This window comes from Meleagris gallopavo, chromosome 2, assembly GCF_905368555.1.
Source record: "Meleagris gallopavo chromosome 2, MGAL_WU_HG_1.1, whole genome shotgun sequence".
In the NCBI taxonomy this organism is placed as follows: domain Eukaryota; kingdom Metazoa; phylum Chordata; class Aves; order Galliformes; family Phasianidae; genus Meleagris; species Meleagris gallopavo.
Genome location: NC_139405.1, coordinates 104436428 through 104457892, shown reverse-complemented (window position 1 = coordinate 104457892; position 21465 = coordinate 104436428). Strand labels below are relative to the sequence as shown.

General features: G+C 49.2%; 1 protein-coding gene across 1 annotated transcript in view; it reads right to left on the bottom strand.

Moving 5' to 3' along the window:
• Positions 1 to 17484, bottom strand: part of LOC100551454 (otoferlin) — a 31604-nt gene extending 14120 nt beyond the window's left edge. The window contains exons 1-24 of the mRNA XM_085218228.1: positions 17411 to 17484; positions 15681 to 15807; positions 15357 to 15411; positions 14465 to 14596; positions 14052 to 14114; positions 13163 to 13247; positions 11884 to 12043; positions 11099 to 11285; positions 10530 to 10716; positions 9665 to 9888; positions 8839 to 8947; positions 8309 to 8492; positions 7190 to 7310; positions 6181 to 6281; positions 5730 to 5820; positions 5078 to 5194; positions 4350 to 4502; positions 3726 to 3915; positions 3255 to 3379; positions 2693 to 2827; positions 2003 to 2164; positions 1045 to 1164; positions 525 to 686; positions 70 to 232 (exon numbers count right to left, since the gene is read on the bottom strand). Of these exons, the coding sequence (XP_085074354.1) occupies positions 70 to 232; positions 525 to 686; positions 1045 to 1164; positions 2003 to 2164; positions 2693 to 2827; positions 3255 to 3379; positions 3726 to 3915; positions 4350 to 4502; positions 5078 to 5194; positions 5730 to 5820; positions 6181 to 6281; positions 7190 to 7310; positions 8309 to 8492; positions 8839 to 8947; positions 9665 to 9888; positions 10530 to 10716; positions 11099 to 11285; positions 11884 to 12043; positions 13163 to 13247; positions 14052 to 14114; positions 14465 to 14596; positions 15357 to 15411; positions 15681 to 15807; positions 17411 to 17459 (3202 nt within the window). The 5' untranslated portion in view covers positions 17460 to 17484. The remainder of the gene's footprint in view (positions 1 to 69; positions 233 to 524; positions 687 to 1044; positions 1165 to 2002; positions 2165 to 2692; positions 2828 to 3254; positions 3380 to 3725; positions 3916 to 4349; positions 4503 to 5077; positions 5195 to 5729; positions 5821 to 6180; positions 6282 to 7189; positions 7311 to 8308; positions 8493 to 8838; positions 8948 to 9664; positions 9889 to 10529; positions 10717 to 11098; positions 11286 to 11883; positions 12044 to 13162; positions 13248 to 14051; positions 14115 to 14464; positions 14597 to 15356; positions 15412 to 15680; positions 15808 to 17410) is intronic.
• Between the last annotated feature and the right edge of the window lie 3981 nt (positions 17485 to 21465).

Here is a 21465-nt window from a genome sequence, read left to right as displayed (position 1 = left end):
CCCTCAATTGTCTGCGGTGCTCCACAGACACCCCCACAAGCTGTGTCCCCATGGCCCAAGGCTGGATACCTGTCATATTCCAGTGCTGGGCTTTCTTATCTGGTGGGCGGTAGATGAACTTTCGGAGGGAGCTGACAGTATGGGAGCCCACCAAGGTGTAGCGCCCAAAAGCCCGGCAGTCCACCACTCGGATGTTCAAGGGCGGGTGGAGCAGCTCATTCTCTGGGAGGTCCTGGGATGTAAAGATGTGCCAGTTAGCAAGGGATGGATGTGGGCTGTGGGGCTTTGACATGGGTTGTTGGAGAGACCAGCAGGAACTAAAGCAGAGATAGGAGAGGAAGAGGTGTAGAGCAGCTCAGGGAAGCAGGCCTTGGGAGCGCTCTGAGAAAGGCCACCACCAACTGGGTTGGAGATCAAATCCTTTGTTGCTGCAGGGAATCTTGAAGCAAGGGGCTAGGAGCCATCATCTGGGGCTTCAGAAAGTCTGGGGCATCTGAGGGCCCATGGGGAAGAGAAGCACTCACCACTTCAAACCACTTGACCAAAGTGCTGAAGTTTGGGTTTTTCTTGTAGTTCTGGATGAGGGCTGACTGGACCCCCTTCCCAGCACACTCAATGTCCACACGGGGTCGGTCCACCTGGGCCAGGTTCACTCTCTTCAGGTCCCTGAGTCCCCAAAACAAGATCTAGGACAGGAGGAGAAAGCATGAGTGTGAGAGAAGGACTGCCCTTGGATAGAGTCCAGCTGGGGCCATAGACTTTGGTATAAAGAAGCTGTATTGAGGAGCAGGGAAACAAATGCCATTGCTTGGGGACTGGTGGATCCCTGAGCATTCCTCTTCTTCTCTGCATGGCCTGCAGCACAGTCTAACACCCCACATATTCCAACCCACAGCTGATCCAGAATAACCCAAGATCTCTGCTGCTCTCAGCAGTTTCTTTTCTGCTCTGGGACCTCACTGAACACAAGAAGATCAAGTTTGTGAGATGCACACAGCCCACCTCACTGCTGAACATTAAGATCTGGCACTCCAATGCAATTACCTCCACTCTGTATTTACTCAGCACTGGCCGAATCCCCAGTGGCACCGGCAGGATGGGGCCTCGGTCTATGTCTGTGGGGCCATCAATTGGGGGCAGGTCTGACTTGCCCCCGGAACCAATCTGAAAGAAATGCAGTGTGGATTAGGAACATTGTGTTGTAGAATCATATAACGTTTGGGGCTCAAATGGACCCTTACGCACCATCTAGTTCAACCCCCTGCCATGGGCAGGGACATCTTTCCCTAGAGCAGTTTGCTCAACTGAGCTTTGAAAACTTTTAATAATGGAACGGTCACATCTTCTCTGTGAAGCTCCAAGAAAGAATGAAAATGAAAGGGATCTGCGGTAAGCATGCATCCTCCTGCTTTATTTTGTATACAGGGAAGAGCCCAGAACACCTGGAGCATAACGCAAGAGGCAGAAGGAATTGGTTGTGGCAAGGTGTGAAAGGGGAAGCTGGGAAAACAAAAGACTTGGACAAGCCTTTGAGCAAGGTGCTTGGACAGAGAAACAGGAAAAGCACCTTCATGGTAAGACTCTAGACTCAACAGCAATCTGCAAGGCTGCCCTGATCTTGCCATTATCACAGGGCATCTGAGGACATGGCAGGCAGACATGCAAAATAAAGTCCCCTTTGAAATGAAAGTGGGACCTGGGATGGAGAGAGCATGTAGCTCCGAAATGTTCAAACTGGCATCTTGAAGAGCACCAAGACATCTATTGATGTCTTGCTGTATAGAATTTGGGCTAACACAAGACATCAATAGGGTGTCCTGTCCAGGACTTGCTGTACACCATCTTGATCAGCATAACTGCACAGGAGCTCTTGCTGGCACAGTAGCTGTGCTATGCCCTTCTGGATTTTGAAGGATGTACAAAATACACACTCTCTGCATAAGCATGGATTAATTCCCACTCCCTTACAACTTCCCCTCCCTCAGTCTGTGCTTGCTGGCACCTGGAGCAGCTCAAAGGCAGCCAGAAGGTCTCCTGCTGTAGAGTTGCCCCGGTAGATCTGGTAGTATTCCAGCTGTGGGGGGAAGCGTGGTGGGCAGTACTGCTCATCTGACATTTTCACCACTGGCTTGGCAAAGGTGCGGCCCATGAAGTCAGCTTTGCCCTAGAGAGGGAAAGGAGTACATGAGTTTGCTGGCCCAGCACAATATATCTTACAGCTTTCTCTTTTTTGAGACATCAAAGATTAGTGCCAGCTTTGGCTTCCTGTCTGAGGGCACTTTCTAAGTATAAACATCTTCAAGGTAAAGGAAATGGCCTACGGCTGGAACAGCAAGGAGGCCATGATTGAGCAGCTACTTTGAAGGGAAAGACTAAGGTAATGTCTCCTCAATTACCACATCACAAAAACTCTTGCTTTACTCTCCAAAAATAAGATATCATTCAGTTTTGTCTAAGAGATGAGTAGCAGCTCCTAGTTCATGCTCTTGGAAATGCGGGGGTATCTTCTTCCAAGGATCAGGAGAAAACATGCTTCTTGCACCTTCACGGAATCATTTGGGTTGGAAAGGACTGCTAAGATCATCAAGTCCAACCGTTAACCCATCATCACTGTGCCTACTGCACTGTCTTCCTGGCCTGTGAACATAGCATCAAAATTAGAGACATTTTTCTCTGCCAGGATTCATCTTACCACTGTGTCCTGGTCATAGATCTCAATGACAATTATAGGAGGGTCGTCCCGCATCTCATGGGCTTCTCCGTACAGCTCCACATTGTCAAAAACCAGCAGCTGGTCCCAGGTTGGGCACAGGGTTTCATTGAGAACCTAGAACGGAAGATGGACTTACAGCTCCAGCCCAGGGTTGGGATTCTACAGAATGACAGCAGGCTGGATGTCAGTTTCAGTTTCCCTGTCCCAAAGGCAGCCATGGGAATGGGCTTTCAGCATGCTCCAGTTGCTCCTAGCCAGGCAGGTGAAAATGCAGTCTCAGGGATGCAGGAAGGCAGTGTGCGGGTGAATGAGGGTGTGTTCTGAAGGTGCTGCTGGGGAAGGGACTTCCAGCAGGGCCCTTGGAAACAGCCAAGCCCCAGTGCCATAGCAACTTTCCCATACCGTGTTTAATTTTAACCTCACCCATGATTCACTAGCAGTCATGAGACCTGTCGCATGGGAGCAGGATGTAGAGCTGATGGGACAATTGTCACAGCAACCCCAGAAACCTCCAGCCCTCCAGGTCAGGAGAGGTGTTTACCTCAGTGCATTGGCTCTGGGAGGTGAAGAAGACTCGGGCAAAGGGGTCTGAAAGGCCACTACTGTCAGCAGCAAATAAACTCCTGGCCTGGTACATGTGGGCTCGCAGCTGGAAAACTTGCTTCTCTGCAACAGAGAATGGAAGTGAGGGAACTTACTACACAACACTGGAGCCCAGCTGTGGGGCTCAGCCTGGAGAGCAAGAGCTCAGCAGTCTCCTTTTGCTCAGGTTCAGCACTAATGAAGGAAATACATTCAAAACATGAGTCCCAGGTGGATAATAATTTCCTCAGCATCCTACTGTTGATATGCAGAATGACAGCTAAGAACAGGGTAGCAGGGAAGAGGCCATACAATTCCCACATCTCAGCTCGCAACCAGAAGGCCCTCATCCCAAGTGGTGTCCAAGCTGGCTTCCTCCTGCCCTCTCCATGTCCTATTCCCAGACCTACCAAGGGTGGGAAGCTCTTACTGGTGTAAAGAAGGCTGATGGGAGGGAAGGACGGCAGGTTTTGGCCTCTCGTGGTCTTCTTCTCCTCGAAGCCACAGGGCAAGCCACTCAGGAAGTCTTTGCGCTGTTTGTTGAGGCCCAGCCACAAGTAAATCTCCATCTTGGCCTGAACTGTCCAGCCGGCAGGTCCGAAACCCCTCTTTCCAGGCAGCTGGGCATAAAGAACAGAGAAGTTTACAGGTTGACAGAGGTGGCCTTGGAGAAGGACAGGCCACGTCACACCACACTTCACTGCACTACACTGCTTGCACCCCTGCCACTTAAACACAAGGACCCCATCCTCATTTTTTCCAGATGTTCTTCCTACAACACTGACTTCCTCTTTCCAAATCAGATTTCCCTTCTCTGGCTAACTGGACCAAACATCATTCCCCTTCCAGACATTTCTGACCTACTGAACTGAATAAGATCATTGCTAGCAGCAGGTTTCTATCACTACCAGTAGTGGATCTTTTGTGCCTACTATTCAAGCACCAGCAAAATTGGACCCTCAGTTCTCTCATCTCTATCTCCCACTCTCCTGCTCTGTCTCTTCTCCACCTCCTCCTCTTGGCTGCATTTCCCCCTGGGAAAACAGGCACACACCTTGAGAAAGACGGTCTTCACTTTGGCGCAGTCCTTGCCCATCTCCTCATCCACAATGGAGTAGAGGATGTCCTTGGAAGGGACACGGGCGTAGGCAATGCGCTTGTTATTGCTCATCATCCAGACGAAGATGTCGGGGATGGTGTGCTGGGGCTGTGAACAAAACCAAAGAGACGTGTCAGGCCCTTAGCGCTTTCTGAACCACTGAGGTACTGGCAGGGCTGCGGAGCTTTGTAGGGCAAATTCAGCAGATCCCACAGCAGATGGATGCCCCTAGTGCCACATTATGACCATTGGAATGATATTGAGCCTCCCATTGGAGAACCTTGTCTGCTTAAGCAAAGCTGCTGAGACCTAAGCTCTGCAGTGTGAAGCTTAGGTAGAAAAAAAACCTGGGATTTATGTTTGTTTTAATCAAAATAATAACTTTGGGGGTTAGAAGACTAAAGATTTATCTTTCCTCATTTCTCAGTGACCATGAGGGCTCATGGGCAGAGACCATATCTCAGTTCCCTACTATGAAAGATGTTGAGAGGAAGAGTTTTAGCGCTGATCCATTTCACTCCAGCAGAGCTCCATGGGGGCAGTGTATAGACTTGGAGAGACTCCTTGGGCAAGACCTATGCCATGAGGACCTCTCGCACCTACAGAGATTGCAGAGAGTGCTCCTCTTGGGCCCTGCCTGCTGTGTCAGTGCCCTGTTGCTCCCTCCATGCAGGGGAACGCACCTCGTCTGCCAAGAAACGGAGTTTCTGCAGGAAGTTCTGCACCTGCTTCAGCTTGTCTTTCATGGTGTTCTTCTTCACCTGCGACCGCAGAGTCGTGGCTTGCTGGCCCATGTTCTCCTGCAGTGAAAGGGGAGTCCAAGACAGTTCAGAATAGGGGCCATGAAGGCTCTCACACCTTAAATACATGGAGTTGCAGTTGTCTACGGAAGCTGGTGTCCTTGACCGTGTCAGCTGGATAAGCTGGTCTTTGTATGTCTCTTCTGCATGTCTAACGCTTTTGCAAAGAGCTGGGCTATCAGCCCCAGATATGTAGGCCAGCTCTACTGCTGGAGCAGCTGTGCTTTGCAGAGATCCCCCCAAAATCCTCCTCTCCAATTTCCTCAGCTGTCTGACACCAGTGGGGCTCTTTGCCAGTACTCCTGGATTCCTTCCCATGGCAAAGCAGAGCACAGTGGAAGAGAGGCAGTCATGTATCCCCAAGTACCTCTGGGATCCATGCAAGACTCAAGAGCTCTTGGGCTCCTCTATCCAGCAGTAAACCCCAAACCCTCAATGCATGGAGACTGGAAACCAGCATGCCCAAAGAGCAAATTCGCATTGCTTTATCAAGGTCAGAACTAGTCTCAGATCTTCCCAATTGAATCACACTCACCAGCTCCCGCATGCAGGATTTGAGCCTCTCCCGGTCCAACCTCGTGCGAGAAGAGTGGTGCTGGTCCTTGTCAGCCAGCGTCACAAAGCGCCTGTGGGAAGGGAAGCATGAATGTCTTTGGTCCCCATTTGGAATGCAATCATTTCCAGGCAGCTTTTTGCCTCCCAGTGTGGTGTTGTACATGGAGAGTTGGTGCCATTCAGGTACCAGCACACAGAGGCCGCAATATTGAGGCTTTTGTTGCTGTTTTGGGATTGTTGGTGTGTAGATATAAGCACCACTCCAAGCCAAAAGGCAACCCATGTTGTGTTGTGCCAATGCAATGAAATACTTGCCTATCCTCCAGAGGATAAGGCGTGATGAGATCACAACCTCAGTGCCACAACCTTGCCCATAACCACACAGAAAGCAGGGGTTTGCAGTACAGCACTTTTGCCCATCTTTTACTCACAAGCATCCGCTGCTCAGCTCCTCCAGGACCCCTCGGAGCCGGCGCTCTGGGTGAGGTTTCTCTGTTTTGATCATTTCCTGTACATCATTGAGCCCTTCCTCCTGCAGCAGGGATAGGGGAAGTGGTGAGGGGGGCAGTGGGGTGAGGTCCAGTCCTACAAGGATCAACTCCATAGGGGGCTGCTAGTGGGAGCATCTAATTGCTTTTTCACATGTGATGATGTCAGGTCTTGGATCCGGGACAGGTTTGGCTGTGGGAGGCAGCTTTGGATGATGGGAACAGCTCCCACATCATCCTGGCTGGATCTGCTAGGTTTTCTCTTTACCGATCCTTCTTGGACTCCTCTGCTCTACTCCTTGCTCTAGACAGGGGGTATAGTGACAGGACAAGGAGTAAAGGCATTAAACCAAAAGAGTAGATTTAGAGTAGGCATTAGGAAGAAATCCGTTATGATGAGGGTGGTGAGGCCCTGCTACAGGCTGCCAAAGAAACTGTGGGTGCTCCATCCCTGGAGATGCTCAGGGCCAGGCTGGACGGAGCCCTAGAAAGCCTGATCTGGTAGGAGGTGTCCCTCCTGGGTGGGCTTTAAGGTCTCTTCCAACCCCAGTCATTCTAAGATTCTGAAACTGGATGCCTGCTTTGACCCCACCAATTTGGAGTTGACATAGAGGCTCCTCAGGAATTAGCTGAGATGACTACTGAGGCTCTGCCGGAGAAGTGGCTTCACTCCTACAGTCTGTGGAGTGGGAAGCCTCCCTGCTCTTCTGCTCTTTATGAGAATCCCTGGGTCTAACTGAGAAAATACAGTGAGCTCCTGGGATTTGGAAGTGTTCAAAATGTGGAGCACTTCATACCAGGGAACTTTTCCCTTTCTGCACAAGCTGTCTAGTGAATCCCTACCATGATTTGTCCCTGCTTTGTGGCAAGCTGCAGAGATGCTCAGGGAGCCTGGATGTGCCCCATGGCTAACCCCATGCCCCAACTCCCTCCCTCCCCAGCACGTACTGACCAGCTTGTCTGCAATCTTGTCCATGATGTTGGCGTTATACAGCCTGCGGCGCTGATCCTGCCACCAGCTCTTGATGTAGATGCAGGGCTTCTTCTCAAAGTAAGGCAGGTGGAAGTAGTTCCTGCAAGAGGAGGCAGATGAGATGCTCCATAGTGGTCATACTGATGGCCAATAGCCCGTGTCCCCTGTCTCTTTCTAGGTGGCAGAGCTGTGATGGGGATGGAGGACTCAGGAGGCCAGACTGATCTACACTGCATCTTCAAAGAGAGAGGCTGCTTCGCCACCAGCACACTTCCCTGCACTGGATTTGTTGGGGCCAGCACATTGGCATGGGCTATCATGAAACCTCAAGCATCTGCTAAAGCCATCAGTGACATTTCCAGAGAATATGTCAGCACTGCCCCATGGCTGAGCGTGAGGCTCCCAACAATTCGGGCCTTCACCTAGGGGAAGATGGAGCCCAGGGAGATGGGCTCACAGATGTGTGGTGCTGCTCCTCTCCTTGCAGCATTCACCTTCGCAAGGAGTTGGTGAACAAAAGAGGGAATCCCATGCAGACTTCATCCAACGCACAAATAGCCTTAGTTCAATGTGGCTTGTTTTGTTTTTCAATTGAATTAACTTAGCCAATTAATTCTGATAGCTAGCACGTATCTACTGGTAAAACATCATTAAAATAATCCAGTTTAAGTACATCTCATTAGGTTATATCCAATTAGCTTTCCTGAGTATGAGTCCCTTGTATGCAAGCCTGGTCTGTGTCCAGCCTGGGCACACAAAGACGTGTGCTGATCCCACTCACTTTGGGGCTTTCTGATCAATGACTGTAGACAGACTGAGCCGAAGAGAGATGCTGAAGGCTAGCGAGACTGAGGGGATTTGGTCTTTTATCCCAGCCTCCTCCCTAACTCATTCTCAGTAACTTGTTCCTGCAATTTTTTTTTTTAATCCTCCCTTCCTCTCTGGGTGCCCATAACCTCATCTTGCTTTTAAGATCCCAGGTGATATTAAAAAGGCAGCTTGTTGCAGCAATCATAGGGTTAGAGCACTGTGGCGCTGGATAGCCAAGTGTTAGGTGTACAGCTGGTCACATGCGTGAGAGGTGAATTCAAGACTTACCTGTCTGTAACCAGGGGCTTCATGGGCTGAGATGAGGAGACAGAGACCATCTCTCCATCCTCATCAGCTTCATCCTCACTGGAGTTGTGCAGCAGCTCGGACTCCTCCTCGTCCCCATCCCCACCCTCCTTCTTCCTCCGCAGGACAGGTTTGGTCATGCCATCAATCTGGTTCCCATAGTTGCCTCAAGAATGAAAAATGAAATGAAGTCACAGGGGTGTAACTCCCATGGAGGCTAAGTTGGCTCTGTCACCTGCCTTTCATTCAAGTTGGGAGATATTTTCTCCGCAGGGCAGTTGAGTTCAACTCTGTGAACCTTTGCCCAGAAACCACAAATTAGTGATGGATGTTTACACTCTGTTCAGGCCCCTTTTCAAACTAGAAGGAATGCATGCCATCCCCTTGTGGTCAGTCTCAGAAGCATGTGCTCTGGCATGGAAAAGGGGGAAAGAAACCTTGCTCTTGTTCTTGGATCCCTCATTCCCCACGAAGCATGCTTCAAAACCACCCTCACCAAGAAAAAAACCAACCTATTGTAACCTCAAAGTTGATGGGTTTGTCACCAATCTTCCTGTCGATCATGGTAGCTTCCAGGAAGGCTCCAAAAAGAAAGAACTCCTCCATCTTTCCAGTGCAGTTCTGCAGGATAAATCCCAGAGATCATGGTTTGGGTCAGCCAGAGGGACACTGAGCCCTGGGCAGAGGAGTTCATTATCTGGTCCACCTGAGCACCCTCATGAGCTCTGTTTGGGTTTTAAGGAGACCATGGAGTTTTGTGTCCTTCAGCCTGACCCGTGTGAGGGGCAGATGTCTGCCTGAACTGGGTCTCTAGGAGCTCTGCAGAGAGAGTTTGACCAGAGGTTTTAGCCTGATGTTTGAATGTGGTGGTTTAACTGAGATTGGCCATCCCTTGCTCATGGAAGACTGTCTAAAGGACACTCAGGGATATGAGCTCAAGCTTGCTCACAAACTGAGATAATCAAACCTTGGTGAACCCTTTGTTTGGATGCACTTTCAGAAATCGAATGGCTTTACTTCCAGGTGGCTTAATTTCCTCTAGAGCTGAGATGAGACCACTTTTCACTTTTCCGTTCCCAAAGGAGAGCTTTCACACAGAACATGAGCTGTCATTCAACAGCTCCATTTCTAGTTCTCACCTCTGGTTCATACAGACTGACATATGGGGGCATCCCTATTATAGGACAAGAACGGATCTATCTGTGTACACAGAGCAAAGACAGCAGAACATTTAGCATAATACTAAGTGAAATCCTATCTGTGAGACCAGAGATAACCAGCCAAGGGACTGAGATCCAGAACTCTTCATTGCCAATGGTAGGGTCAGGGGAGACTCACATCAGCAACTGGTGTGGCCTGCTCCACTTGCACCTCAGTGGAGCTGTTGATCTCTGGGTTGCTGGTATCCAATATCTCAACAGCAAGGCTCATCAGAAGCCTGGCCCGGAAGGAGACGCCTTCCCCCAGTCCCTCATTCAGTTCTTGGTGTTCATCCATCAGAGTGTAGTTCCGAGTGGAGCCATACATGTTCACCCACGCGGGGCCAAAGGTGGGCAGATAGCCTGCAGGGAACAGATATCCTTGTAGAAAAGGGGGTATGCAAGAAGAAGGGCACATCTTTGTCTCGGGATCATCACTTTCCTGCTGTGAATGGTAACATGGACTTGAATATGCATATGTGTGCACGGAGATGCATATGCATTTTTGCAATTACATATGAAAACAGTTTTGCAGTGAAGGCAGTGATGGGTACTTTGCAATGCATCAGTCTAAAGAGGTGAGTCTCCCATTGGGCATGTCTCTTAATATGAGAGTCAAGAAAGAAGAAAGAACTCCCCACTGGTTCTTTTTCAAAGAGCCATCTTTGGTTTCACGATGCTCCTGCCTATGTGTGCTCACGTGTTCATTTATGTGTGAAAGTGGAAGCCTGTCAGATATTCATCTATCCATGGCAACAGGTGACTTGGAACTGTTTTTTAATGTCTTTGCCTTCAAATGTTGGCCTGAAGACTTGTGATTGGGCTTGACTTTCAAGGAGCTCTTTTCCAGTGACTTCAGAAGGACACTGCAGTAAGTCTTGCTCACTCCAACCAAGAAGCAGCTAACTCCAGGACTGGGAAGAAAGCCTGAGCTATTTTGCTATCTCTGCCCAAGGGATACCTCTCTGCTGTGAAGAAGGTCCCACACCCCACTTCAGCTTTACCTTTGTCTCCTTCATTAGAGATCTTCCTCAAATCAATGAAATGGGTACCAATGGCCACATCATTGACTTTGTCTGAGTCTCGGATCTGGATCTTTATCCGCTTGCACAATGGGGGGAACATTTCTGTGAAGATGATTTGCTCATTCCAAAGAGGCTCATAGCTGCTTTTTTGCACTGATGTCTTCCCCTGCAGAGTGGGACAAGGAAGATATTTGATATCTCTGTGGTTGTTGGAGGTCACAAGCATCATAGCAACCATTACGGAGAAAATTAACTCTATTTCAGTCAAAACAAGGACACGTCCTGCACTCCTCTCATGTTAATGACCACATTAGGGTTATTTCATCTTCTTCCTCTCCCAAGGAACTAGCTCTTTTCCTCTAATGGAGATGGCTGCAAACCCATCATAGTCTGCACAAGAAGGGGGAACATGACATGTAGCAAACAATGCGATTTTGCCACGCATCTCAGCGTTATCATGCAAGGACAAATGAGGTTGTCTCCAGACACCAGCACAGTGGCTGGTCCTGCTCACATTACCTCCCAAAACCACCTTGGTGCTCACCCACCTTCTGCCCTGCAAATGCCACTTGGACATAGGGGTCTACCAAGTCCTTGTTCTCTCCAATGAGAGCCTTCTTCACATTGGCCATGATGCTGGTGTTCATACGGGGCAGGCCCTCTGCTCGATAGATCTTGATGTAGAAACGAGCCCACTGCCTCTCTGGAGGAACCCCATCTGGTAGGAGGAGGTTCCTGCAACAATAACAAAGAAATAGGGTTGTAAACAGCTGCTGGGGCTGGCAGAGAGCCTTGCTGAAGAAGGTGAGTGAAGTTAGCTTGCTTCCTGAGCACAGGCTGTGGGAAGATGGAAAGAAGATAAAAAGGGCAATTAAACTCATCTTAATTTAGACATCTAAAGCCAACCTGCCAAGTGGGATGTACAAAGAGCCTTTTCCTTTGTCATGATAGAAGGGGTGTGTATTTTGGGGTGAGAATCAAACTCCACCAAATGGCTTTTATTGGAAGAATTTGCTTTCCTCTTCTGGGAGAAGAAATGAGAGCCGTGGGGCACAATGCGAACAAAATCTCTGGAGGAGTTGCTGGATTTGTCCAAGACAAAGTGGCAAAATATGACTACAGCACAGAACAACACCTAAAATAGTTCAGGCAGCGCCTCAAGCCCCTGGGCTGCAGCAAGTCAAGAAAGCGACTTGTGCCACAAGTCTGAGATTGTGGTGAGTGGCTGAGAAATGGATTTGAAAGCCTGTGGTTGTACAAGGAGATATTTAATTAGCCCAAAGCATTTAGGGTAGAATGAGGTTTTGCACTCCCTTGTTTTTTCCTTCCATACCCTTCAATATCATCCTCCTCTGTCTCGTTGGCTTTGTGGGGTGTCTTGATATTGTCCCCTTTCCCCACAACAGCGATGTCACACTTCAGGTAACCTTTCAGCCCAGCGGTGAGATCCTCGGGATCAGAAAGGATGGCCCATTTGTGGTAGAACTGGTGCTCTGGAAGCCAGAGGACAAGACTGTCATTTATTGGAAGAAATGCAGAGTACTGGAATATTGGAATATAATTGAATATGGAATATTGAAATTAAAGACAAAGACAGTGATTTTGGAGATTTTGGAGGTATCTTTTCTGCAGGTATGGTCATGTGCCCAACTCTGCCATAATGCAAGCACCAGGCCATCAAAGAGGCAGTGCTATTTCCATGCAGAATGAGCTTTTTACAGGTCTCCTGGATGTGCATTTTCTTTATCAGTCCCACAGCCAGGACCAGTATGATTCCTGAATTCAGGGACTGGTCTTTTCATGCAGAAGTATACTGGGAAATCTGGCAGGGAGCAGTGAAGGCATGGACTAAATGAGCTCTCCAGGGACTCCTTTGGACTTCTTTCACACAATTCTTTAAATGAATCCCATCCACACCAGCTTTCACTGCCCTCACTTGAGGACAGGATGCCAAAGGCATTCACTGCTCTTTTACAATTTTATAAAGCAGGTTTCCAGAAACAGATGTGCCATAAACGAAGCCCATAATTGCACAACAGATTTTATGAGCATTCATAGGGCCCATCTGTGAAAAGTCACTGAGGGCTTTACCATCAGCCAGCAACACGGCAGCAGCTCTAATCAACCTCTTTCTCTTTTTCATTGCACGTGTGCCATCTCTCTCTATTGGTATAAATGCCAGCTACGTAGGGTAAGAACCATTCCAGGCTGAACAGGGCTCTGAGCACCTGATGGAGCTGTAGGTGCCCCTGTTCATTGCAGAGGAGTTGGGCTAGGTGATTTTTAATGGTCCTTCCAACTCAGGTGATTCTATAGTTCTATGAAATCTGGCCATCAGGACGGGTAGTGTCTTGCTTACTTAAATAACCTGGACATCTTCAGTAGGGCAGTGGAGAGCTGGCACAGCCAGGGGGCATCTCAGCTTGCCTGTTGTGCCTTATTTCAGATGGACTATACCATCTTTTCTGAAGGAACCAGAGTGACTTACTTACATCTTGGATTCTAATTAAAGTAAATTACCATCACCAGAGGAAAGAAGTGCCTGCAGGATCCCTTGCAAAGACATTTCTCAGTGGTGCAGGTAGGCATGTTGGCTAACTGTGGTTACGCACCAGGCTGGGTGTAAACTGTCCCAACGTCCATCTTGAAGGAGCCCACCAAAGTCCCACTGCGCAAGAGGTTTTTTGAGTGGATCACCTGGAAATTGAGAAGGGGAGAAAAATCAAAGGTTTGTGCATGCCGTGGGGGTCCCAGGGCTCTTTTCAGAAGAGTGCAGTGTCAGACAGGAAGGGAGCTGATGTTTTCTCCTTGGTCTTTATAGGACCTCACTGTGCATATGGCCTCTGCGAGGCACAGCCAGGTTGGCAGCTCTTGCTTAGCACTCTCTCACAAGCATGGACTTGGATTGAATGGGAGCAATGCAAACAAATTCATCTTCGAAACATGATACAGTTTGCAGCCACCGTAGCAACAAACACTGGATGTTCACTAGAAGGAAGGATCTTTAGGATGATTGAAATCTATGCTCTAATTCCATCTGTGAGAGAAATTGCAAAGCCAGTCTGTTCATGGGATAGATGTACAGGCTCCTAATTAGTGTGGTTTGGTTGGTGGCTCTCCAAATCTCCTTGCTCACTGCTCTCCATGACTCTGGAAGGGCTGTTTTGGTCTTAAAAACTGTAGCTCTGAATTTCAGCAATAGCTCTGCCCAGTTTCATTCTCTGGGAGGTCTTGCTTCCACAAAAGCCAAAACACATAGCAAGACAGGCTGAGGTTCTGACACACCAGTCATCAGCTCTGGAGGGGACGGCAAGCACAGCTGGATTGGCCCTAGCAATGAGGGCAGTGATAGAGGGGGACCAGAGTTCTGCAAAAGTGGTGGGGCTTGTAGGGCCAGACACCTCTGCTCACGTCAGGGATCTCAAATCCATTCACAGTGCATGAGCAAAATGGACTCTTCCAAAGCTCAGAGAAAAGGGCAATGCCAGCACGCTCACTTACGGACAGCTTGATGATCTTATCGAACATGACATCTGGGGGCACATGGAAATCGAAGACAAAGTACTGAAAGGGAAAGAACAGGTGTGAAGGCAGGAGAGCAGCTCCTTTTGGGTTAAAAAACTGTTACAGAACCATAGACTATCCAATACTGGAAGAGACTCCCAAGGAGCACTGATTACACCCCTAGCTCCTCACAGCACCACCCAAACCTAAAATCTATGTCTGGGAGCGGTGTTGCAGTGATCCCTGAGCTCCTTCAGCTTAGGGTCAAGCCCACTGCCCTCTTTCTCTAACCTCCACCTGACCCTCCCCTGATGAAGAATAAACCTAGGTAACAAGAAATTCCATTTAACTAATAGCAGTGTAGCACCAGAGGAGTGGGAGCGATGACCATTGCTGGAGAACAGACCAACCTCATTGTAGTAAGGGCAGTTAGTCGATTCCTTCATGGATGTGTACTTCTTCTCCTCCCCAACCTCCACGCAGACCACGGGGTCCATGTTGAGCCCAACTAGCTGCCGGGCCTCAATGACAGTGATGCTGACCTGTAGAGAGATCCCATGTCCAAGGGTGCAGCAGCCAAACCAACACAGAACATTTTCACTGCTCGCATACTGGGCATCACAGTGTTTAGAAACACCTTGAGCCCCTCTGGATGTCATTCAGGTAAGTACTTTAATCACAAATGAGCGATTCACCTTCCCCCATTAAAACCACCCATGTAATCCTCTTGTTCACAGTGGGCAACTAATTGGTCCTTATGTTCTTGCAGTTGAAATTTGCTTGGCATCTTTACCTTCCTCTTTATGTTCTGGTTACATCACTCCTGAACCCAGCACACTTGCTCCCTGTATGTCTCACTCTTCTCTTTAAGTTCATTACACACATAATTAAACCTCTTCCACTCTCTTCTGTCACTGCTTCTCCTGTTTGATTTCATTTGGGGCTGCAAAGTGGATGCTGCAAATGTTCTGCAATAAATCTATCACAAAAATCTTTGTTTGCATCGTTCTAAGAAATCCCCACGGACATGTTGCTGTTGCAGAAAGCCAAAATGCTGCTGAATCAGCACAGCTTGGTGAAAATGAGAAGAGAAACCAATTTATGGATCACGTTGGCACCAGCAAACCCAGAGGTGCTCAAGTGGCTCCAGTCCTTCCTCCCAGAGCTGTCTCCTGGGCAGATGGGGATGCATGTTGGAATGGGGAGGTTCAGCTCTTCAAGTAACAATGCTGCTGACCATAACACCTGCAAAACGTCCTCCCCTCTGTGAGCTGTGGTTGGAGACACAGCGTTGTCACCCACCTGGTAATCCATCGGCCTCCCAGCACTTGGCTCCATTTTGATGTCAGGTTTGGACCTTTGGAGAGGCAGAAGAAACCCTCAGTCAAACAATAGGTCAACTCACTGCAAACCATGACAGAGCAATGGCAGCCCCTCCTCTCTTTGAGTCTAAAGAATTTAACACCAGAGGCTGCAAGCCATCGCTGAACATTAGTGCTCTTTGTGGCAGGTTGGATATTTCCCAAAAACACTGCTTGCACAGGAGAACGGGATTTTCAGTATATCTCATCTCTTGGACGTGGGATGCAAAGTGTGCCCTCACCTCCTGGCTTATACAATCCTCACCTCTTGTTTGAGACATTGGTGGTGACAGCTGTGACAGAGGCCAAGGAGATGGTGTCTGGGTCCAGCCCCCCTCCAAGTCTCATGACTTTTCGGTCCAGGTCTTCCGCCTCCAGAACAGCGGGTTCATCTGCATAAACACACAGAGACAAAGGAATGTTTCTCATTGTTTCCACTCGGTGAATAATTAAAGGTGCAGGGAAAGGTAACCAATACGTCCTATCAACCTCACCCGATAATACAAAGAACAATGGTCACCAGGTCAGCTCACAGACAGCCTGGTTTGAAAGGGATTAAAAATAGGTGTGCTTCATGTGACATGTTATTCCGCCCAGGCAACGTGTGGTTTTGTGAAGCTTTGGAAAACTGAAAAATGAGAAACAACCCAGACGTCAAAGGGTGAAACAGCATTTGGGCTCTAGCTGCAATTGCAAACACAACAAACCATCTAGCTCTGGGGTAGAGGGGTATGAGAGAACAGGAGAAATGGGTTATTTCCCAAGGTGGAAAATAGCTGGCCGGAAGAGCACCCTTCTTGCGTGGGTTTTGATGATTTGTTCTGTCTGTTGGATGCGAGCAGGACCAGCACCCTTGTGTGGGGCAGCATAAGGAAAGCAGACAATGGCACAGGAAGAACGCTGGCTTCACGTCCTGGACACTCTGGGAAGGATTTCTGTTATCACACAACTTGTTCTGAGACTACACGCCTATGCTTGGCCATTGGGAAGCTCAGTGAGTACTGAAGCATTTGGTCCAATGGGATGAAATTCAGTGCTGGTTGCCGTATAACCCTGTCCCCTCACCAGGTGGCAAGAGCAAGGGTCTGAGAGACGAAATCATGGGAGTACAGGGACTGGAAGGGGCATCTGGAGATCATCCTGTCCAATCCCCAAAGAGATGCTGTGAGGTGAGCAGAGCCCTCAAGCAAAGCATGCAAGAAACACGTGGATAGCTGGGGAAGAAGCTACTGTTGTGTGAATATCAGCTGCCATTGGGTGCACGGAAGTCGCCTGGAAACAGCATCTAAAATGACATTTCATCCTTTGCCACAAAAAGGCATTCTCCTGATTCTTTGCCATCGAAACCCAATACTTTGTTCTGAATGGAAACAGCAATGAATTTCCAATCGCTGACGCTCTGTGCATTTCCAGAAAGGCGTCCAATTTCAGTGTGGGGTGGACAACCCCACAGCAGCTCAGCCCTTCCACGCTGTGCATGCGCTGAGGGAGAAATCATGCTTTGTGTTGTCATGTTTGCAAATAACCACTAAAAATAAGCTGGAGGCTGCCTGCTGGACCTGCAGGGCTTCTGCCAGAGTTGCATGTGGTGGGAGACTCTCTCCATCAGTTCCTCCTCCCATTTCCCCCATGGAGACCTTCTCTCCAGCTCTTCTCTTGTGCACCAAACACTCTCTCTCCAATCCCTGGGTTGTGGGCTGGCTGTGCCCAACACGAGCCCCTCATAGGGTCTCTCTGATTATTTCCTGGGAGGTAGTGGAAAAGCAGCACTGGAGGAAGGATTGGAATCTATTGGAACAGGTTGCCCAAGGAGGTTATGGATGCCCCATCCCTAGAGGCGTTCAAGGCCAGGCTGGATGTGACTCTGGGCAGCCTGGTCTGCTGGTTGGTGACCTGCACATAGCAGGGGGATTGAAACTACATGATCATTGTGGTCCTTTTCAACCCAAGCCATTCTATGATTCTATGAATGAACAGCCTTCTCCCAGCACCCACCTTGCTTCCGATGGTCATCTTTTGTGGGACGTGTCTTGCCAAGCTTCATGGCTGAAAAAACTCCTTTCCCAGCTCTGTAAGAGGAAAAAAAGACCAAATATTGAATCCTGTGATTTCAGTGCTGTTGCTGGGTGTGGGGACAAGAGGAGCCCTTCACAGCTGGAAGCAAGAAAGGAAATATCAGCTGAAAGACCAACAGAGACAACAGCAGAGGCCTTGTATTTCCTCAGTATTGATCCCTGAGCTGGATAAAACATGGTTGGAGCACAGCATTAGCAGCCAGCAAACTCTTCCATCTGCCCCATGCCTCCTCTCTCTACTCACTCCTGCTACTCCCCATAGTGAGGTTGCTCCTTAGAGCACTTCCCTAAAGCCATCTTTCTACCAAAAAATTTACTTGGTGTTTGTTACACCACAGCCTCATGGATCAGGACAACATAGATGAACTCAGCACCTAGCTTCTGGTTTGCTGTTAGAGCACCAGATTGCAGAGGAATGCCCTAACCTGCATACAGCACAGTATTGCAGGGTGATACCAACTGCCCATAAAAACCAGTGCTCAGTAAATGATTCCATTTCTGCACTGCAGAGTGGATTGCTCCCTAATACACATCTAACAGCGATAGCTCCTGGCAGTAACAACATTGCAGATATTTTTGGGAGACGGTTCATTGGTATTTGGATGAAAGTCCATGCTGCTGTTGCAAAGAGGCAGGAGGTTCGGTGAAAGCTATCAGCACTGGATGTAACCAGGATGATTTTTAGCTTCAAGATTCAGCTGAGAGTGCTGGTAGGAGAAAAACAACAACACATTATCTGTAAAACTGAAACCAAGCAGAAGTCAAACCACGCAATAACTCCCTTCTAAATTAAAGAGCAAAGGGCCAGAGAAGTACTTGAAGGAAATGCCCTGGGGGACTGTCCCAAAAGCAAAAGGTGATAAAGATGATGGGGATTTTTTTGTTGTTGTTGGAAAATTCCCATGTGCTGAAAGTGTTGATGTTTGCAAAAATATGGCAGGTTTGCTGCATGTGTTCAGGTTGGAAGCAGGAAGGACCTCACTCCCAAGCAGGATCCAGCTGTGCTCCCCACATGCTGGGAAATAGCACCAGAATTTGGAGATCTCCCCATCTCAGTGGTTATTCACCTTCCTGAGGCCAAAAGACAAAGTTGTATCTTTTGGGGGGAAGAAGTCCTGGCATCGGAGCCCATCTGATGCGTATAAATAACAGCTGGATGCTTGCAGGCTGCTGACAGAGGCAGAGCAAACAAGAAGAAAATTAAGGGGAATAGGAGAATAATATATTCACCAAGGTGAGGGGGGGGAGGTGGTATGCAAACAGGGCAGAAGGCAAGCATAAGATAAATGAACTATTTACAGCTGAGGTTTAGCTGGACTTAAAGCAATGCTCAGGACTCAGGCCTCTTGTAACTGTGATTCGTTCATGGGATCCATGGAGAGGGGCAGTTTCTCAATAGGCAGGACGAAGAGTAGGATTGTAACCCTGGAATAACTGTACTGGAAAGGACCTTACATCCAGCCCAGCCCCGACCTCTACCATAGGGACACCTCCCACCAGTGCAGAGCTCCATCCATGGCCTTGGGTAGTGCCAGGGATGGGGTGCTCACAGCCCTCTGGGCTGCCTATGCCAGGGCCTTGCAACTTCCTTGGACAGTAAAACAAAGCACTTCTGCAGTTGGTAATGGGTCCAGTAGGAACCTGCTGGGAAGACTCCAGCATTGTGTGTGCCTCACCAGGACCCAAAACAGCAAGCTCATTGCAAGGATACCAAGGGTGTATTGGGTCTTGGATAGCACAGCGTCTGATGTGGGAATGATGAGAGTGGTTTGGGGCCATGTAGAAGAAAACATGTGGAGGGGACATTGTGAGACATAGTTTAGTGATCAAAGAATGGTTTAAGTTGGAAGGGACCCTTAAGATCATCCAGCTCCAACCCCCCTGCTATAGGCAGGGATGCCTCCTTCTAGTCTTGGGACTTGGTAGGTTGGGTTGATGAAGACTTGATCTTGGAGATCTTTTCCAACCTTGACGAATTGATTCCATCCCAGCAGGACCAGCCCAGCCCAGCTCCTTCTGCAGGGATGTGCACTGCAGTCAGTGACCCCTCACTGCCAGCTGAGCCATAGTGAATGTGCTGAGGAGATAAGCCACAACAGCCTCTCACCTATCCCCAAAAGCAACTTAACTGCATCAGATTCCCCAGAGATGGGAAATCTACATCCTGACAGCCTCCAGCTCATTCACAAGACGAGACGTGGCTCTGGCTGGAACAGTGAGGAGAGCTCAGACAGCACAAGGTCCCTCAGAGGAGAAAGCTTCAGGTGGTGTCCCTTGTTCCCACACCCCAATCACATCTCCCTGCTGCTCATCTCAGTCCCACCTGCATCCTTCCCCCATCACTGTCCTTCCTGGCATTGTCCCTGAGAAGCAGGGCCCAGGGATATCTAGGCAGTGGCAGTTTGGAGGCCACACAGGGAAAAGAAAAATGAAGAAGTGGATGAAAATGGCTGCGAATTTTGGCAGTGCCAAGGAGATGGGAAAAAGCAAACAAACGGCCAAGAGAAAGCCATTCTAGATGCTTTGCAGGCAGATGCCCCGATAATCCATCCCATCAGCTCCATCCCCTTCCCAAGTCCCATCTGTCACCTTCTCCAAGCCAGGTGAGCAATGACACATCCCACAGCTACCCCCTTCCTTATCCCCATCCCACAGGGTACTACCTTCACCTGTCAGCTGTCCAGGACCTGGCTTCCTCCAGAAGAAGGGCTCAGTGGTGACAGGAGAGCCACCAGCAGCACATCTATGGTGGTGCAGCCATCCCTATGCAGGTTGAGACCAAGCACGGATGGAGGGCCCCACCAAGCCTCCTCTCCAGGCACGACAGGGTCTTGGCAGTGCTGAAGAAAGGCTGTGCCAACCCTGTGTTCCTCCCACCAGGCTAAAATGAGGAGAGAAACAGCCACAGCTACTCTACAGTGTGGATGGGGAGCTGGCAGCGAGCTGACACCGTTCCCTCGTGAATATTGCATGAGAAGCAGTGAACCTGAGATGCCAACACAGGCAGCGTAGTGTCACCCAGACCAACCCCCTCTGCCACAGCCCAGCTTCAGCCTGGTTTGCTAAAGAATGCCAGCTCACCTGCCTGCTCCCTTCCAAAGCAGTGCAAGCTGCTAGCTCACTGCTGGTAGCAGGACTCATGTAAGGCTGGGGATGAAGGACTACACTGTTCCCAAGTCAGGCCAGGCTTCCAAGAAGGCTTGACCCTCTATTAAACACCAGAACACCCACCCACCGCACTCTTCCCTTAGATTTTCTGTGTCTGAGCAAACAGATTGCCTCCCATTAATGACAAAATGCACATCCACCAGTTGCAGCTGACAGAAGAGCATGGCTTTGTCCCTTTTGGGTTGCCTCGTGTGGCTTTACAGGAGGGGAGCACACAGGGACAAGCAGATTTGAAGGCATGTGCAGGGAGCTGGAAGCAGCCTCTCTCCAGGCCAGCTCCTAGTTAAAGATCTAGTTGCAGGTTGCTGGTTAATTATTCATGGCTGAACAGGACACTTTAATCCTTGCTTTTTACTGGGGAGTTGAGAGCAGGGAAAGCAGGCAGGGTCTTTACAATTCATTTCCCTTCAGGAATGATGTCCGTCAGGTGGGTTCTGCCTCCACTCTCAACAAAGAGTGTCTGTCTGTCCATGCGCAACCAACACAGCAAGAAGCAAGATGCTGCTGTAAACTTGACTTTAAGCAGCAGTGCAATAAATAGGAGCCAGAAGAGAGCACACTGGTTAGGAACACCCTGTGCTGGGGCAGGGATTGCCTCTGGGCAGCAGATATCAGCCTGCACTCTCAGGAGACTGGAGCTTAAGTTTCAGCAGATCTGTTACACCTGAGAGCTGCAGGACACTACTCTGCAGAATGCTCCAACACAGCCCGATGTGGGCACAGCGCGAGGAGCTGGGGTAAAAGCAAGCAGGAGCTGAAGAAGTACCTATATGGGTGATGTGGCAGGCTGGCTTGTGGGCATTGGAG